At 54.5% G+C, this 16,966-nt stretch overlaps 1 protein-coding gene across 8 annotated transcripts in view; it reads left to right on the top strand.

Moving 5' to 3' along the window:
* The window catches only part of NCOR2 (nuclear receptor corepressor 2), a 376,514-nt gene that overhangs the window by 260,427 nt on the left and 99,121 nt on the right, over positions 1-16,966 (top strand). For all 8 annotated transcript variants that reach the window (XM_036753385.1, XM_036753345.1, XM_036753339.1 and 5 more), the window contains exons 16-17: positions 1,305-1,477; positions 7,056-7,118. In XM_036753385.1, coding sequence (XP_036609280.1) covers positions 1,305-1,477; positions 7,056-7,118 — 236 coding nt within the window. The remainder of the gene's footprint in view (positions 1-1,304; positions 1,478-7,055; positions 7,119-16,966) is intronic.

The following is a 16,966-nucleotide window of genomic DNA, read 5'->3' as shown; positions in this document are numbered from 1 at the left end:
CACAGTTTTGCCTGTCCTCACCCCCTCACACAGCTGGGCTTCACGTTGTTTTATGGGGATGGTGCAAAGAGCCCCAGGCTTGGAGTCAGCCTCTGGAGCCAGCAGGATCTCAGAGGTCATGGATGCCAACACCTTCATTTTCAAAGGCCCCCAGAAATTCATTGGGTCATAGATTTCAGAGTCAGAGGGGCCTTCGGAGGCCATCTCGTCCAGACACCTAGTTCTAAAGAGGATGAAGCTCAGGCCCCCAGAGGGTCATAGCTTTAGATCTAGAAGGGACAGCAGACTCCATCTAGACCAGTTTTCCTGATTTTACAGATGAAGAAGCTCAGGCCCACAGAGAAGTGACTTCCCCGGACTTGCAGGCAGGATTCAAATCCATGTCAAACCCAAACCTAGTGTTCTGCCACCACTGGGGCTCTCATCCCCACTCTTCTGCTAATTTGGTAGATGACCCTGAAGTCGCTTCTCCTCTCTGGGCCCTCGTCTTGTCCTCCATAAAACCAGGCTGGGGGTTGTACGTGTGGAGCAGATGTCCTCTGAGATCTTCCAAGATCTGTGCACTTCTGTACCCCTGTGGGCCTTCCCTTCCTCCATCAGATGAGGGCTTTGGACGGGAGAGAACTCTTAGGCTCCCATCTGGCTCTCGGGTTACATGGATCTCATTAAAAGCCTTGCAGATAACCCTCCAGGAAGTCTGCTCACCTGATACTTGGGTCCTAGCCCTGCCCTCCCCCACTCAAGTGTTCCAGTCTAGTTCTGTTGGCTCTAAATGGCAGCCCTTTGGGGTGCCTTCCTGATCAAAATCTAGGTTCCTAAGAGATACGGCCCCACTAGACCTGTGAGCTGGGCAGAGGGTAAGGTTCCTGAGGACAGGCACTGGTTTTGTCTCTGTGTCCCCAGCTCCCAGCACAGCACCCAGCAGATGGGAGGCACTTACCAAGGGTTTGTTGGTTTGGGAATGGAAGGCATCGGGGCGAGGACCATGTTGTGGCTCATCAGCGGAGAACGTACCCGCTGAAATGAATGCCCAGCATCCTAACTGTGGAGCTGGAGGGACCTGAGAGAGTGTCTAGAACGAACTCATTTATAAAATGAGGATAAGGATGGCACCCCCCCCGGGTTGTCGTCACCGATAGAGGGAGGAGAGTTGTAAGGTGCTTCACAAACCTTGAAGTGCTATAGTTGTTTCTTGTTGTTGTGTTATTGTCTATAGCCTGATTTTGTTTTTGAGACTTGCATGACCCTCGTGTGTTTTTCATGACTGACATAAAGCCTCCTTTCTCTTCCGGACTCCTCATTAGGGAGAAGACGGATGACACCTCCGGAGAGGACAACGATGAAAAGGAAGCAGTCGCTTCCAAAGGTCGAAAGACCGCCAACAGCCAGGGCAGACGAAAGGGCCGCATCACCCGCTCGATGGCTAACGAGGCTAACAACGAAGAGGCCGCCACCCCTCAGCAGAGCGCAGAATTGGGTGAGTCTCTCCAAGAGGCGGCTTTATGTCACTCTCATTTCTTTCCCCTATGCAGGGAAATGTCCCTTGTAATAAAAGTTTGTGGTTTGATTTAAGAGAGGAAAAAAAAGGTCATCCGTTGTGTCTGATGAGCTGGTCACTACTTCACACCCATTCTCAGCTCTTTTCCAGGGTTGAGTTTGACTTTTCTAAATGGTACTAGCTGGGGGTGAGAGGTGTTGGCCATGGGAACGCGGTGAGGATGGGAGAGGAAATGAGTTGGGGAGGCTCCCTTGACACTGGTCATTCAGTGACGTGAGTGGCCCATCTTTTGGCATCTCGCTGGCAGGGGTGGCGGGAAATTTCAGCAACTGGAGTGGTAATGTCTTTCTAGATTTGGATTCTCCCAAGCATCTATGTCTAAGAGCAGGAGGAGGTCAGTCTGGTGGCAGCAGTCAAAATTTAGCTGCAGAACACTGCACAGAATGCCAGACTTGATAAGTTGGTCACTTTTGCTGACCTGGTTTTCTCTTTCTTATCCTTTGTTATAACAATAGTAAATACTGATCAGAGCTAGGATCTGTGTATTGATTTAAAGGTTGCAAAGTGCTGTACATGTGTTATTGCATTTGGTCCACTCTGGGAGGTAGGTTCTATTAGCCCCATTTTCCAAGTCAGGAGACTGAACCTGAGAGAGGTGCAGTGGCTGCTTGCCCAGGGGGACGCACCTACTAAATGCCTGAGATAGGATTTGAACTTGGGTCTTCAGTCTAGATCCAGTGTGTCTATTCACTGTAACACCGAGGTGCTGGTGGCCAGGGGTAGGATATATAGGGAAGTGGAGGTTATTGATAATGAGCCACGCTAAATCTTTCATGTCACCAGGGAAGGAGGTCTTCCCCACCCCCACCCCCATTCCCTGTGTCAGAGGCAGGAGAGGGGATTTCTGGTCCTCTTTGCATCCTTCCTCTCTGCCCAGGCCCTTTGCTCTTCCTTGATTGCTGCTGAGACATGATTGTGGTCTAGTGGGAGGAATCCTAGATAGAAGGCAAGAGACCAGGCTTTTAGGCCCTGCTTAACCATTGGGTCATGTGGTCTTTGCAAAGGGGTGGAAACTGAGCTCCACAGAGGGCGAGTGACTCGGTGCCGACCCCTGTCCCCATCCCTGGCCTCGCCTTTGCTTTCTCCCCGCCGCGCCCTGCCTCCCCCTGACAGTGGCCCCTTGGATACGTGGGGAGCACAGGCAGGGTGGAACCTCGTTTCTGCCTCTGACTGTGGAGGGTCAGTTTCTGTCTGTCTCTGAGCCGCTTAAGCTACCTTCTGTACTTCTGTTCCTTCCTTCAGCATTTATCAAGTGCCTACTATGTGCAGGAAATAGTAGTGGGGATAGGAAGCTGACCTCAGAGTCCAGAAGACGGGAGTCCTCAGGCATTAGTCTCTATCTCCTCCCCCCACCCCCAAGCACTTTGTCTCTCTTTGGTCTAGATAGACAGAATGGCAGAGTGGACAGAGAGGGAATGGGAGCCAGGAAGATCACAGTTCAAGGCATGGACCACTGGAGAATCTAAATATGGCACTTAAGCTCTCAGTGTCCCCAGGAAGCTCTCTTAAGATCTGATCAAAGAGAAGGGGTGTTGGCATTGGTCGAAAGTGGTTTCTCACCAGGAATTCCCTGCCTCCTGAAATCACAGGAGGAATCCGGGGTGGGGGGAAAGGTTCAGGCCACAGCCTGAGGTGGGCTCTGAGCAGGGTCCTGCCTGTTTCATTCAACTCATTACATGGACTTTTGAGACTGCACATACCTGCATACCTGCATGTGCGCAGACACACACATGCGCGCACGCAGATGCACACACACACACACACACACACACACACACACACACACACACAAGGTTGATGAGGGATGGTTCCTTGGCCCAGGCAGGACCTGAGACCTTCAGACCAACCCAGCAGAGGCAGCAGGGAGGTCTCAGGGGAGCCCAGTGAGAACTCACCCACCCAGCCTGCTACCCTGAGGCCTCCTTGTTCAGAGGGTCCAAGTGTTGTGGAAGTGATTGTAGCTGGAGAGCCTCTCACGCAGGGATGGAGTTCTAGGAGCTCGTGGCCAGTCGGCAAGCTCGAGGACTGTGTTGTGATTCCCAGAGAGGTCACTCAGCCTCTGCTTCACCGTGGCCAGGCCAGGGGAAGGAGGGCTGGTTTGGGCATCAGAAAGCCTGGATCTGTCTGGAGGTGCTGCCTTTGGTGCTGCCTCATGGCCATGGGTGGGTCTCTGCTCCTGAGGCCTCTATGTCCTCTGTATGAGGGAGCTGGATCAGGCAGCTTCCAGCTGTGAACCTCGAGCCTGTGCGCTTTAGATGAGGCCTGTTACGTCCTTGGGCCTTGCTTGCCCCTCTTGTAAAATGATGGGGTTGCCCTAGGTCCAGGATTTTTAGGTTGCAGTCCATGTACCCCTTAGCCTTTGCATGGATTTCAAGTTGCTTAAACTTGGCTGCCAAAAAAAAAAAAGAAAACCCAAAACCTGCGTCTTTATTTCACTATGATCGGTTTCCTTTGCGAGCCTGTGTTTTAGTTTATGCATTTAAAACTGTGACTCTAAGAAGGGCTCCATGGCCTGCCCAAGGGCTGCAGCCTCCTCCCTGGGTTGTCATCTCCAAGACTCCGTCCAGCCCCAAATCTGTGAGCTGGGAGCAGTCAGGTGACGGGAACTTATTAAGCACTTACTATGTATGGGAACAGAAAGAGTTTCTGCTTGGGGGAGCTTACCCCCACCCACCCCCACGCCCCATCATTAGAAAGCTTTTTACTGCGGAGCCCAGGTTACCTCCCTGGGGCTTCCCTTCATTGGGGCCAGACACTCTTGGCTTCACCTGTCCTTCCTCAAGAGGTCTTATGGTCTGTTTGTTTTGGCGGGGCTGCACCTCGTGTCCCAGGGATTGGCACCTTGGGGCACCCAGGCAGAAATGGCTTTAGATTCCTTTGATTTTGGACAGCCAGTCCTGGGAGTCGGGGTGTTGGAAGCGTGACCTTTGGTGGTCACTTGGGGCTTTTGTTTCTGTCCGTGTACTTATAAAGCGGTATTTAGGGCCTCGTAGCGGGTGAAAGCCTGTATTTAAAGTGGTCAGTTCCCGGGAACTCTTTCCCTCACCGCATCTCTGTGACACCTTGCACAGCGATAGGGAGAGTGGCCACTGAGACCTCTGCTTCCCATGGGAAAAGTGGAAGGGTTCCCCCTAGTTCATCATGTCCTAGACAGGAAGCAGGAGTGGACCTCATAAGTCATCTAGGCCCCCCTTCCTTTCCACAGATGATGGGGAGTGGTTCAGGGACTCATAGGTCACACAAGTAGCTGGCAGTGTGGCTGGATTCAAACCCACGGCTCTGGCTCCAGTCCACCACACCACCGCTCTGCTGCTCCCTTCAGGCTATTCATTTGGATGAGTTCCTGTGTCCGTGAATCATTCACCAGCAGGTCCCCAAACAGAATGCCTGCTGCGGTGCCATCCTCCGACCCCCCGCACATCCCTTAGAGGCACGTCCGCATAACGAGACCCTGAGGTAACAGATCAGGGCATCAGGGACCAAGGCTGGACATCGGACCCCTCGTTAATTCTGGGGCTCCTGCCAGACCACTTAGTGTATCTCCTGTTCCCCTCCTCCATGCTCTGGGCTTTTCTCTTTCACCTGGTTTTGCCATCCAGTGCTCCTGCCTACAGGTGTTTTCATTACTGGAGAATTATACATGCAGTCACCTCTCTATTATCTATGGATGGGTTCACTGTGTCTTTGGTTTATGTGTCAGTGAAAAGACACGGAAAGCCATGTTCCATCACTTAGGTTTGTTTTCAGGTTGGCCTTCCTCATTCAAAAGGTGGTGTTTGAGCTGAGTCCTGAAAGAATCCAGAAGTGACAAGAGGTTGTATTGATGAGGGAAAGCACGTGGTGAGGAAGGCGTGGGGGGACAGTCAGGAGAAAGGCCATCTGCTTCTCAGACTCCTCTGAGGTGGAGATGCATCAGCCCAGGTAGTTGGATTGCAGGGCTCCCACGTAGAGTTTGTAGAGGGGAGTGAGGTGGCAGAAGACAGGAAGGGATGAGATGGCCAGGTTATAGAAGGCTTGGCAAGCCCAGCACAGGTTTTGCTCTTTTGATCCTGGGGGTAAAAGGGAGCCATAGGGGTTTGTTGAATGGGGCTGATATGGTCAGGCCTGTGCTTTGGCGCTCTCACTCTGGCAGCCAAGTGGACGCAGGATTGTCGTGGGAAGAGATTTGAGGCAGGGAGACCCACTGGCTGGTCACTGAGTGCGTCCAGGAGTGTGGCGATGGGAGCCCACCTTAGAGCGTTGGTTTTCTGATTGAGTATGAAAGATGCTTGGAACAACAGGATTTAACAGTGGATTAGATGCTTGGAGGGGGTGCACATGAAGATCGAGGATGACGCCGGAAGGTTCCAGCCTCAGTGCTTGGAATGCTAATGATGCTCTTGACGTTTGGGCGTTGGTGGGTGGGGGCAAAGATGATGAATTCTGTTTTGTACACGTTGTGTTTTCGATGCCTATAGGACTTCGGTTTCAAGAAGGCCAAGAAAGAAATGGTTGGTGATGTGGGCCTGAAACTCAGGAGAGAGACCAGGGCTGGATTTAGAGATTTGGGAATCATCTGCATAGATATGTTAAGTGAAGCCCTGGGAGCCAACGAGCTCATCCAATGAACTAGTCTAGAGGGAGAAGAGAAGCTGGCCTAGGACCGAGCCTTGAAGGATACCCACAGTCAGTGGGTGGGGCATGGTTGAAGAATCAATCAACAGAGAAGACTGAAGAGGAATCATCGGACTGTAGGAGAAGAGCCGACGAGGAGAGCAGTGTCACAGAAACTCAGAGAAGAGAGGGGCATCCAGAAGAAGGTGGCATTTGATCCACGGTGTCAAGGGCTTCAGGGAGCTTGTGGAGTATCAGCATTGAGAAAGGCCTTTGGATTTGGCAATTTAGAGCTCGGTGGTCGCTTTGGGAAGGAAGAGCAATTTCACTTGAATGATGAGGTCAGAAGCCAGATCGCAGAGCGAGAGGAAAGGAAAGCAGAGGAGTTTAGCCCAGAAGGGGAGGAGAGACACAGTCCGGTAGCTAGAAGAGATGGTCGGATGCGACGAGGGCTTTCTAAGGATGTAGGAGCCGAAGGGTGTGTCTGCCACGGTAGCAGGGAAGCAGCCCTTGGGTAGATTCTGTCCCTCCCCCTCCTGACAGAAATCCTGAGGGAAGCCCATTGTAGCAGTATGATAGCCAACGTCTCTAGGGCACTCGGGCATACGCTGTACGGCCACCCCCACAGGAAGGAGGGCCAACAGGAATCATGCCCATTTTCCAGATGAGGACCCTCCAGAGAGGTTGACCCACTTGCCCAGGCTCACACAGTCCGTAAGTGTCTGAGGCTGGCTTTGACCTAAAACTGTCCTTAGAACTTCCTCCTCCAGAAGAGATGCCTGAGTCACTCTCCTCTCCCTGGTTCATGGGAAGATAAAAAGACCCCTCTGATTCCCTCTTTTTTTTTGCCCCTCTCCCTCCCTCATCCCGCCTACTTCCTAATTGCATTTGTTTTTTTTGCCAGCTTCCTTGGAAATGAATGAGAGTTCTCGCTGGACCGAGGAAGAGATGGAAACTGCTAAAAAAGGTGATTGATTCTATCTGTTCTGTTCACCCCGCCCTGTTTCCCCCCTGCCAGACGCCCCCCGGAAGAGCTTTGGGGCACATGGGCATAAACACTAAAGGGTCCACGTGTAGCCACGAGACCCAGCCCAGGACTCCTGGGCAGCCAGGCCCTGCTCTGCCTAAAATTGATTCCTCTCTCAGTCACTGTGAGATTTTGGACGAGTCACTTCATGTCCAGCCTCAGTCCTAGCATTTGTTTTTTGAAAAATGGGAGAAAAAAGTCCCAGTCTGCGCCATAGATGTGCTGATCTGGTGTTGGATGCTGGTGCCACTCACCGTGTGACCGTGGGCGTTTGTTTAACCTCTTTTCTGGCGGTAAAATGAGAGGCACTGACTTGGACTGGATGGCCCCTATGCCTAGAGCCGGGTGCTGTGGTCTATCTTGGGAGGAGGAAATGAGACCCTGGCCTTGGGTGTCACACCTGGGATGTAGAGGGAGGCACGCATGCCTGCTCTTGATCTGTGCTAGTTGTGGTTGACTTCAGGAGCTGTGATTTGTGATTGAGCTGACACCGGGGTGCAGGACAGGGAATGGGGAAGCTCCAGGCATCGCTGTCTGGGACCCCAGAGTGATCGAGGGCCAAGGCTGGGGGACACTGGGGTCTGGAAGCTCTCTGAGCCTGGTCCCAAGCTTAGGTGGTGTCTCATGCAAATTTGGGGACATTGTTCCTCCACCCTAGGCTTTAACCCCACATCCCAAGAGACATTCTTCAGAGTGAGCCACCTTGAAATGTCCTCGGGGAGCTGGCTAGGACTTGCTCTGAGGTCAGATGGGATGGCAGGGGTATCTGTACGTTACTGATTGTGTCACAGTTGGGGTGATGGAAGGAGAAACTGTGCTTGATTGGCGGGTCTTGGAGGGATTTCTTGTGGCCTTCTGCAGGGAATAGTTACAAAGATCAATCCTATTTTTCAGTGGGGAGCAGTTGTGGGTAGCAGCCTCCTGGGGGCAGTTTGTGGTGTTGTAAGGAAGCACTCGGAGGGTTGTTGGGCAACATTTGTAGTGCTGCAGAGCAGGATGCAGCAGGGAGCGTGGCAGTGTCAGATGGGACTGTTGGTTATTTTGGGGAAACAGCAGCTGTGTCATAAGGAGGTGAACAGCCATGGCCTCCCTCGGGGGTGCAGTTGTGGAGGGACCGTTTGGTCAGCAATGAACCGCCATGGAATAGGAGAGACCTCTTGGGGTGTGGCCACAAGGAATCGGAATGTTTCGGAAGGCACAAAAACGCCTCATTTGGCCTTTAATGCTCTTCACGGCCTGGCCCCAGCCTGTACTCCTCTTCAGACCTTCTAAGGTTCAGCTAAATTAGCTCTCATGTGAGATACTGCACTTCCCCTCTCTGGACTTTTGCACAAGCTGAGCGCCCTGCCTGGACTGCCTTCCTTCCTCCCCTTCTCAGGATCTCTGGCTTCCTTCAGAGTTTGGCTCCAGCACCACCTTCTATGCCAGGCCTTAGTCTGCAGAGCTGCAGGTGCTTTCCTTCCCTGTCCTCCAGTTTATTTTGAATTGATCTTGTCTACATGTCTATGTGCACAGCGTAGCTTTCCCAGTAGAATCTAAGTATCCTGAGGGCAGACTCTCTGTTTCTCCCCTCCCCCAACCCCTCCATAATGCCTGGCATGCAGTAGGTGCTTAAGAAATGCTTGTAGATTGGTTGGTGTGTTGTAGCCCAGCCCTGTCGTGATTGTCAGTAGCTATTTGGAGTCTTCCACCAGCCCTTACCATTGAAACGGGGCCATGGAGCATTGTGGAGTCCAGAGAGGGAGTCTCCTCTCCCATTAAAATCATAGGCCCAGCCAGCATGTGCCAGGCCCTGTGCCAGGTGCTTGAGATACCGACCAAAATGAAGAGCTGACCCGGCCTTCAAGGAGCCTGGTGTGTGCTGAGGAGCAGGCCTGACCTCCTGGGAGAGGCTCTCAGAACCTCCCCCAAGGTAGTCTCTCCTCCTCTCCCCCTCCCAGGGGCCCCTCTGCTGTTCCTGAGCTCCCCAGTGGGAGAGAACGGGGGCAAAGGGCATGCAGAGCCAGGTCTCCCCCAAGAGGAGAGCACAAGGCTTGGCAGCTGCCAGAGCCCTTCTTGGGGGCATTTCAGTCCTGCCCTTTGGCCCCTTCTCCTAGCCAGCCCAGAAATCAGGGAAGAGGAGGACATCTGTCTGTGCCCTTGCCCCCTGGCTTCTGGGGCTCCCTTCACAGCTGTCTTTCTCTGAATCTGTCCTCCTGTTGTGCCCACCATTATTCCTTTTATGTCTCTGTGTCTCTCTCCCCCTCCCTCTCCCTCCATCTTTGCTCCTCCCTCTCTACCTCCATCTCTCCCTTCCCTCTCTCCCTCCTTCTCTTCCTCCATCTCTGCCCCTCCCTCTCTCCCTACATCTTTGCTTCTCCCTCTCTCCTTCCATCTCTCCCTTCCCTCTCTCCCTCCTTCTCTTCCTCCATCTCTGCCCCTCCCTCTCTCCCTCCGTCTCTGCACTTCCTTCTCCCCCTCCCTCTCTCCCTTCCATCTCTGCCCCTCCCTCTCTCCCTACATCTTTGCTCCTCCCTCTCTCCCTCCATCTCTCCCTTCCCTCTCTCCCTCCTTCTCTTCCTCCATCTCTGCCCCTCCCTCTCTCCCTCCCTCTCTGCACTTCCTTCTCCCCCTCCCTCTCTCCCTTCCATCTCTGCCCCTCCCTCTCTCCCTACATCTTTGCTCCTCCCTCTCTCCCTCCATCTCTCCCTTCCCTCTCTCCCTCCTTCTCTTCCTCCATCTCTGCCCCTCCCTCTCTCCCTCCCTCTCTGCACTTCCTTCTCCCCCTCCCTCTCTCTCTCCATCTCTGCTCCTCCCTCTCTCCCTCCATTTCTGCCCCTCCCTCTCTCCCTCCCTCTCCCCCTCCCTCTCCTTCCATCTCTCTGCCCCTCCCTCTCTCCCTTCTTGTCTCCCTCTCCTTCTCTCCCTCCATCTTTGTCCCTCCCACTCCCCCTCCCTCTCCCCCTCCCTCTCTCCCTGCATCTCTACTCCTCCTTCTCCCCTCCCTCTCTCTCCCCCTTCCATCTCTGCCCTTCCCTCTCTCCCTCCCTCTCCCTCCATCTCTCTGCCACCCTCTCTCTCCCTCCATCTCTCCCCCTCCTCCCCTCCCTCTCTTGCTGTTGCTCTGTCTCTCTGCCGCCTTACCACCTGCCCCCACCTTGCCTTCCACCCGCCTTTCCCCTGCTAACTCCCCTGGTCTTGGCTTTGGCTGAGTCAGGCTGAAAAGCAGATGGGCTACCTGGGCAGCCGCTGGCTTGTCTCGGGCCCTTCTGGGGGAGGCCTGCCAGCCCCGGCCTCCACTCCCTCTCAGAGCCTCCAGCTTGCCTCCTCTGAGTCCCAGTGGGGAGGGAGCGAGGCCAGGCTACACTCAGCCTGCTTCAGAGAAGTGCTGGCCATGAGCCCTTTTTCAGAAAGCTGGGTGGTGGAGGGGGTTGTGTTGGAGTACATGGAGGTAGGAGGACGTGGTTCTTGACAGGGAGGGAATGAGTCACCAGTGGCTGAGATGAGCCAGTCCATGTTGCTGAGATCAGGTCCTGTCCCCAGAGTCTCCAGGCAGTTCACCGGGGGCGTGCAGCCTCTGATCACTCTGAACAGGAGTGATGGGGTCTCTGGGAGATGACAGTGAGAAGGCCCCCGTTGTTAGCTGGGGGGGGGGGGCTGGGAGGAACGCAGCGGCCCTGATCAGTGACATTTTTAATAATGCAATAAACCCCTATGCGCTCGCTCGTCTGCCGTGAATTACAACAAGTGGGACAATTACGGGGTAGGGCGCCTGCTCATCGGCATGTGACTTGCCAGCGGCAGGATGCAGGTGCGGCCGGCGTGCCAGATCACATCCCCCGTTGGGGGGCCCTTGCCCGTCCCTCCCCCTCATCTCTAATTCCTTAAAACCCCGAGAGCCTGGCCGAGCGGCCGCATCCCCACTCGGCCAGCTTGGCTCCACGCTGCTGGATGGCGGCCAGGGCACAGAGCATTCAAAGCAGGGAGGAGCCCAGAGCCATTTTTTTGGGGCTTTTGATCACATTAGGTGGTTTGGCCTGAGGTTTGGAGCAGCAGCCTCACCTTTTGGATCCCTCTTGGCTTCAGCCTTTGTAAAAATGAATATGCCTTCTCTGCACTCATGCTCCACAAGGGGTGGGGAGGATGGGATCTGGCCCAAGGGGGGCTGGGGAGCCAGGGGCCCTCTGCATGACTGGTCTGGACTAATGGCCTGGTTGGCTTGGAACCCAGCCCTGGCCAGAGATAGTACACACACACACACACACACACACACACACACACACGACACACACGCACACATGCACACATGCGTGCACACCCCTAATGGAGAGAAAACAGGACCTAGCAGAGAGACAATCAAAAGGAATATAGTGGCTCCTAGCTCAACATTTATTAAGGAGAAAAAAAAGAAAGAATTGAGTGCTTTCTGTGTGCACTCAGAGCTGGGACTGGATGAGAAAAGTGATTCGATTAGCTCAGTTAGTCAATCAACACACATTTATTAACGATCTGCTAGGCCCAGTTATGATGGCAGGAGGGAGGGATGGAGGGAGGGAGGGATGGATGGATGGAGGGATAGAGGGAGAGATGGAGGGATGGATGGATAGAGGGATGGATGGATAGAGAGATGGATGGATGAATGGATGAATAAAGAAAGCATTTGTGAACCAACTGCTCCCTGGGGCCCATGCCCCCCCTTCACCTGCTGTATGCAGAGCGCCATGCTGAGCCTGAGGGTGCACGTGGAGGGGCGAGGGGCCAACAGCTGCCCCCCAGGAGTTCAGACTGTGTTGGGGAGAGGCAGCACCAGAGATTTCAGCAGCAAATAAGATGAAATAAAATTGAAACCAGTGGCTGCCCTCAAGGGGCTTCCACTCTCTTCTAGCCAGCAGTCCCATGATTGAGCGCCTGCTGTGTACAGTGCCCTGACAAGAGATTTTGTTGCCAGGTCAGTTCAGCAAGCATTGACGGCAGGCAGCGTTTTCCATGGGCCGAGATTATAAAGGTGTAAGGGAAACCCAGCTCCTGCTGTCCAGGAGGGGAGTGACACATGCCTGTGTAATTGGGTGCACAGCAAACAGTGGTTGGGTGGGGGCTGAGAAGGGGCACGGCCAGCTGGGTAGCTCAGGAGAAGCCTCCGTTCCTTAGCAAGCTCCCCAGTACCCACAGGAATGCTGTGTAGAGCTCAGCCAGGGCCAGGGAGTCCTGGTGCCCCTATAAGGGCGCCATGGGCAGGAGCAGGTGCACAGCTGCCCCCCTTCCCCTGGCCCTTGTCTGCCAGGATCTCTCCCTCTCCAAAGGGAGGAGATCCTGAAATGCTCCCTGGTCAGCCTCAGACACATCCGGGAACCCAGCCCCGTGGCCTCCCTCCCTCCCTCCCTCCCAGCCAGCAGCAACTGACCTTGAGAAAAGTTCAGCCTCCCACACAGGGGCATGGAGGGCAGGAGGCAGAGAGGAAGAGAGAGGGGGCCAGTGCTCATGCTGGGCAGACTGGCTCTGGTGGCCCGCTGCTTCTCTCCAGAGGGGGTCACCTAGCGATTCCACAGTCCACACCTCTGAAATTGTCCCACGGAGAGAATGATCAGAGGCAGGGTCAGCCCTGAGCACCCGCCATGGGGCCGTCCGGCTATAGGATTTCTTCAAGGTGTAAGCGCTGTGTGTGGGGGCAGTGTGGAATTTGAAGTCAGACAACCAAGGTTTGGTACCCCCATTAGTCACGCCACCTCTTGGGCCTTGGTTTTCTGCTCCGAATCTTTGATCCTGCTCTCCTGTGGGCAGATAGGTGATCCCGTGGAGAGAGCCCTGGGCCTGAAGTCAGGAAGACCTGAATTCAAATCCTACCTCAGACTCTGACTGGCTGTGTGACCTGGGGCAGGTCACCGACCCTCTGACTGCCTCCGTTTCCCCATCTGTAAAATGGGGATTGTACTAGCTCTCCCTCCCAGGGTTGTTTTGAGGGTCAGGAGATGACTTCCACTGAACCTCTCCACCCCCACCCCCAGCCAGGGAAGAACAATGGGGACGTAGCCCCCTGTTCCTAGCCCTGCTCGACCTGGCTGAGGAGGCCAGGAATGCGGGAGCACTGGAATAAACAAAATAAAATCATCCTGACGGGCACCCAGGGAGAGGTGGGACCTCACTGGGGACAGCGCAGAGCTGTGACGTGACAAAGGACTCTGGACTGCCAGCTGCGCGGGCCACTGAGGCCGGCCCCTGTTTGCCGATGAGGGAACAGAGGCTGAGAGGGATGAAGTGACTTGGCCAAGGTAGTGTCAGCAGCAGGATTTGAAGCCGGGTCCTTGGAATCCAAATCCAGCACTCTTTCCCCTGCACCCCTTACTGTGATGAAATCAGAGAGGCCCAGGGTCTCTGGAATGGAAAGGGAGCTGGGGGCCGTCTAGTCCAGCCCCTGCAGGGGGCCTTTCTCAGGCACCCCCAGTCCTAGAGCCTCTGCAGCTACCTCCCGTTTACACATGGTGTGTGTGTGGGGGGGCCACTGTTTGCATTCTCTTCTCTGCCCCCACCCCTATCCCCATCAGACTGAGCTCCAAGAGGGCAGGATCTGTGCTTTTGCCTTGCTTTGTTTAGCACAGGGCTTGGCACACAGTAGGCAGTTAATAGATGCTTTTGGCTTGACCATCACTCAAGGCCTTCAGCTCCCCGTTCCGCTTGCTTCCTCTAAGCCTTGAGAAGCTTTTCCCGACCCCCAGCAGAGCCCCTTCACGCCCAATATCTCTTAATGCTTGTTCTGGTCCAGACCTGTGATTTCACCACCTCAGGTGGGCAGCTCATCTAATTCATGGCCTTGGTGGGATGCCAGGGGCACCTACAGGCTAAGCTGCCTGTGGATTCTAGACTGAAAGCTGGAAGGGCCCTCAGCTCAGCTAGTCCAGCCTGCCCATTTGACAGAAGAGGGACAGATGAGTCCTGGGGAGATCATGGGCCCATAGGACAGTGGGAGAGGATCTTCGAGGTTCCCTGAGCTCTCACATCATGTGTATCTCCCTTATTTTATAAATGAGGGAATGGATGCAGACAGACAGACAGACACCCTGTGGTATGGGAGAGGCTATAAGGCAGCTGAGGAGCCAGTGAGAGCTGGGTTCGACTGCTGCCCCAAATACTCAAGCCACTGAACCACGTGGAATGTCATTATGTAAAATTGGGGGCAGACTAGAGTTGGAGCCTGGCATCCAAGGTCTCTGGGCTCCCAGCATCAGCAGCCTGTGAGCCTTCCTTTGATGGAGCCCATAGCTGTGTTTGAATGACCTTTTTGAGGAGGCTGGGTCTTCCCCCAAATACAACCATGAATTCAGCTTGGTGGGGCGGACCTTGGACCCTTAATCTGGGGGAGTATCGGGGAAGGTTTCCCTTTTTGACAGCAGGAGCTGTGGAGTTAAAAACCAGAATTCCCCCTGCCCTGACAGGCTCAGGATCAGACCCTGGAGAGCTCCCCACTTGAAGGCTTTGCTTTCTGAAAAAAGTCCTCCCCAAACACCCCCACCCCCACCCTGGTGGGCTCTGGCTCAGAATCTGGATAGCCCAGATTCGGATCCACAGGAGGCATGTCCCTCCCCAGGAGAGCTCATTACCTGTGGACTGGTAGTCTGAGGCACTTCCTGCCTACCACACTTCCTACCTACCCCGTCCAGCATGGGGCTGCCACACCTCAGCTTCCAGCGCGTCAGAGAAATCGATTTGGTTTTTTCAAAATGAAACTTTTCTTCTTAGAAATGAGAAGGGTAATGGATTATTCTCTGAGCTTGGAGTCTGGAAGACCTGTGCCTCAGACAGGCTCTCACCAGCTACGTGACCACCTTGAGAAAATCGCCTCCCTTCGCCCCTCTCTGACTCAGTTTCCTCATCTGTAAAATATAGGGGTTGGATTGTGAGGCCTCTGAGGACCCTTCCCGCTCTAAATTTGCCATCCAGGGATCCTAAGGGAGGTGGGGCCAGGGCATTCCGATTACCAAAAGCACTTTGCTGTTGTCAGAGAGTTCATGGGGAGCATCTGGGGTGGGGTAAGAGGGAGGAGCGAGCACCAGGCCACAGTTTGCCTCTCTTCTCCTGGGGTATTCCCGAGTTGCTGCAGAGATGCTCACTGCTAGATTCTGGTTCTCTCCCTGCCGAGCTCACCAAGGGCTGGCAGAGTCCTGATTGATGGGTGGGGAGGGGGGTCCATCCTCCCTACAAGGACCTGGGCTTACTGCCCCTCTGTGACCCTGGGCCACTCCCCTCATTTGTGCAACAGGGTCATTGGTCTGGATGGCCTCTGAGGTCTGTGATTCCTCTGGGACCCTGGTGAGAAATGCCGCTGTTCTTAGTTTGCTTGGCTTTGGTCTGCCCCCCACCCCAACACCTACCTGAAGCCAGGCAGGGAGAGGGTTAAAAGCAGACAGGCTGGCAGACACACCAGGAGGAAGGAAAATCAATGTGGCCAGGTCTGCTCAGATGCAGATCCAAAGTTCAGGGTATCCCAGTGTGTGCTTAGCTTTTACCCCCCCACCCATGGCGCTTCTGGGGCTGCCCAGTGCCAGTGGGGCAGGATCAGCTAGGGAGGGTGAAGGGGGTGGGGAGAGGCTCAGGTAAGTGGAGACAGACTCCTGAACTCTTTGTGGAAAAAAGAATCTGAAGGAGGCTTGTCCGGAGCCCAGGCCCCTGGGCCTGTCTGGCTGCAGGGGGTGGAGGCCAGAGTGTCCCTGTGGTCACTAAGGGACTATATTTGGAAAGGCCATTCGAGGAGCCCCCCAATCTCCCCGGATGGTGGAGGTCATGCCTGGTGTATGAGATCATCCCCTCCCCATGGGCCCAGCCAGGGAGAGCCACTGCCGCCGCCTCTGCCTCTTTCAGGGGGCTCAGGGCTGGGAATTTTCAGAGCTCCTGGTTTCCAGGCCAGTGTTAGGATGAGTCCTTTGCACTGGCCTCAGTTTCCTCATTTGTGAAGTCATTCCTGAACTGCCCAGCCGCTTCCCAGCTGCTGGGAAGACTCCCTCCCTCCCAGACTGTCTATATTTGTACTTCCTTACTTTAGATTTCTGTCCTTTGCGTTTTTATGGGTCTTTGTCGGCTTTCTCCTTAGAATGTGAGCCCTTGGCCGCCAGGAGGGAGGTGAGGGCGTTTGTTGTGGCACGTAGTAGGCACTGTCTAGAGAAGGGGGTTGGACAAGGCCTTCTCTTCTGGCTCTGCAGCCATGACCACTTGACCTGCCAGCCTCTCCAGGGCCCCGACAGGGCTCTGCTTTCGTCAAAGGGCAATCTGTTTGCTCTTAGACCATAGATTTTAGATCCCCAGAAGGAACCTTAGAGACCATCTATTCCAACCCCCTCATTTTACAGAGGGGGATCTAATGCCCAGGGAGGCTGTGACTTGTCCAAGGTCTCACATGAGAGCCAGGCTTCAAATCCAGGTTGAGACTCAGATACAAAAGGAAAATACTTTGCAAATCTCAGAGTCCTGTATGCATGAAATTTGCATGATGATGATGTGCTTCCTTCATCTGGAGGGTGTTGGGGGGCTCTTTGGGGAGAGATCTAGAAAGGGAGCCCAGGAGTCGGGGTCTTCTCCTGGAGGGGTGAATGATCCTGGTGCCGAGGAAGGAAATACTTCCTCTGAGTCCAGAGTGGTGGGGGCAGGTGGAGGGAGGGGGCCTGGAAAATCTGTCTTTGTGGAAACCCTCGCCCGTGCGGCTGCCCCTGCCGCTGACATAGGGAGAGGGAGGAGGAAAGTGAAGGCCAAGTTGGCCCGCCCCTCGTCAACCTGGGCTCGTGCCACACTCGCGGCTATTAGCACTGTCTGGAGGTCACATTCAG

This window comes from Trichosurus vulpecula, chromosome 1, assembly GCF_011100635.1.
Source record: "Trichosurus vulpecula isolate mTriVul1 chromosome 1, mTriVul1.pri, whole genome shotgun sequence".
Lineage (NCBI taxonomy): Eukaryota > Metazoa > Chordata > Mammalia > Diprotodontia > Phalangeridae > Trichosurus > Trichosurus vulpecula.
This window is presented reverse-complemented; position numbering and strand designations above follow the sequence as displayed.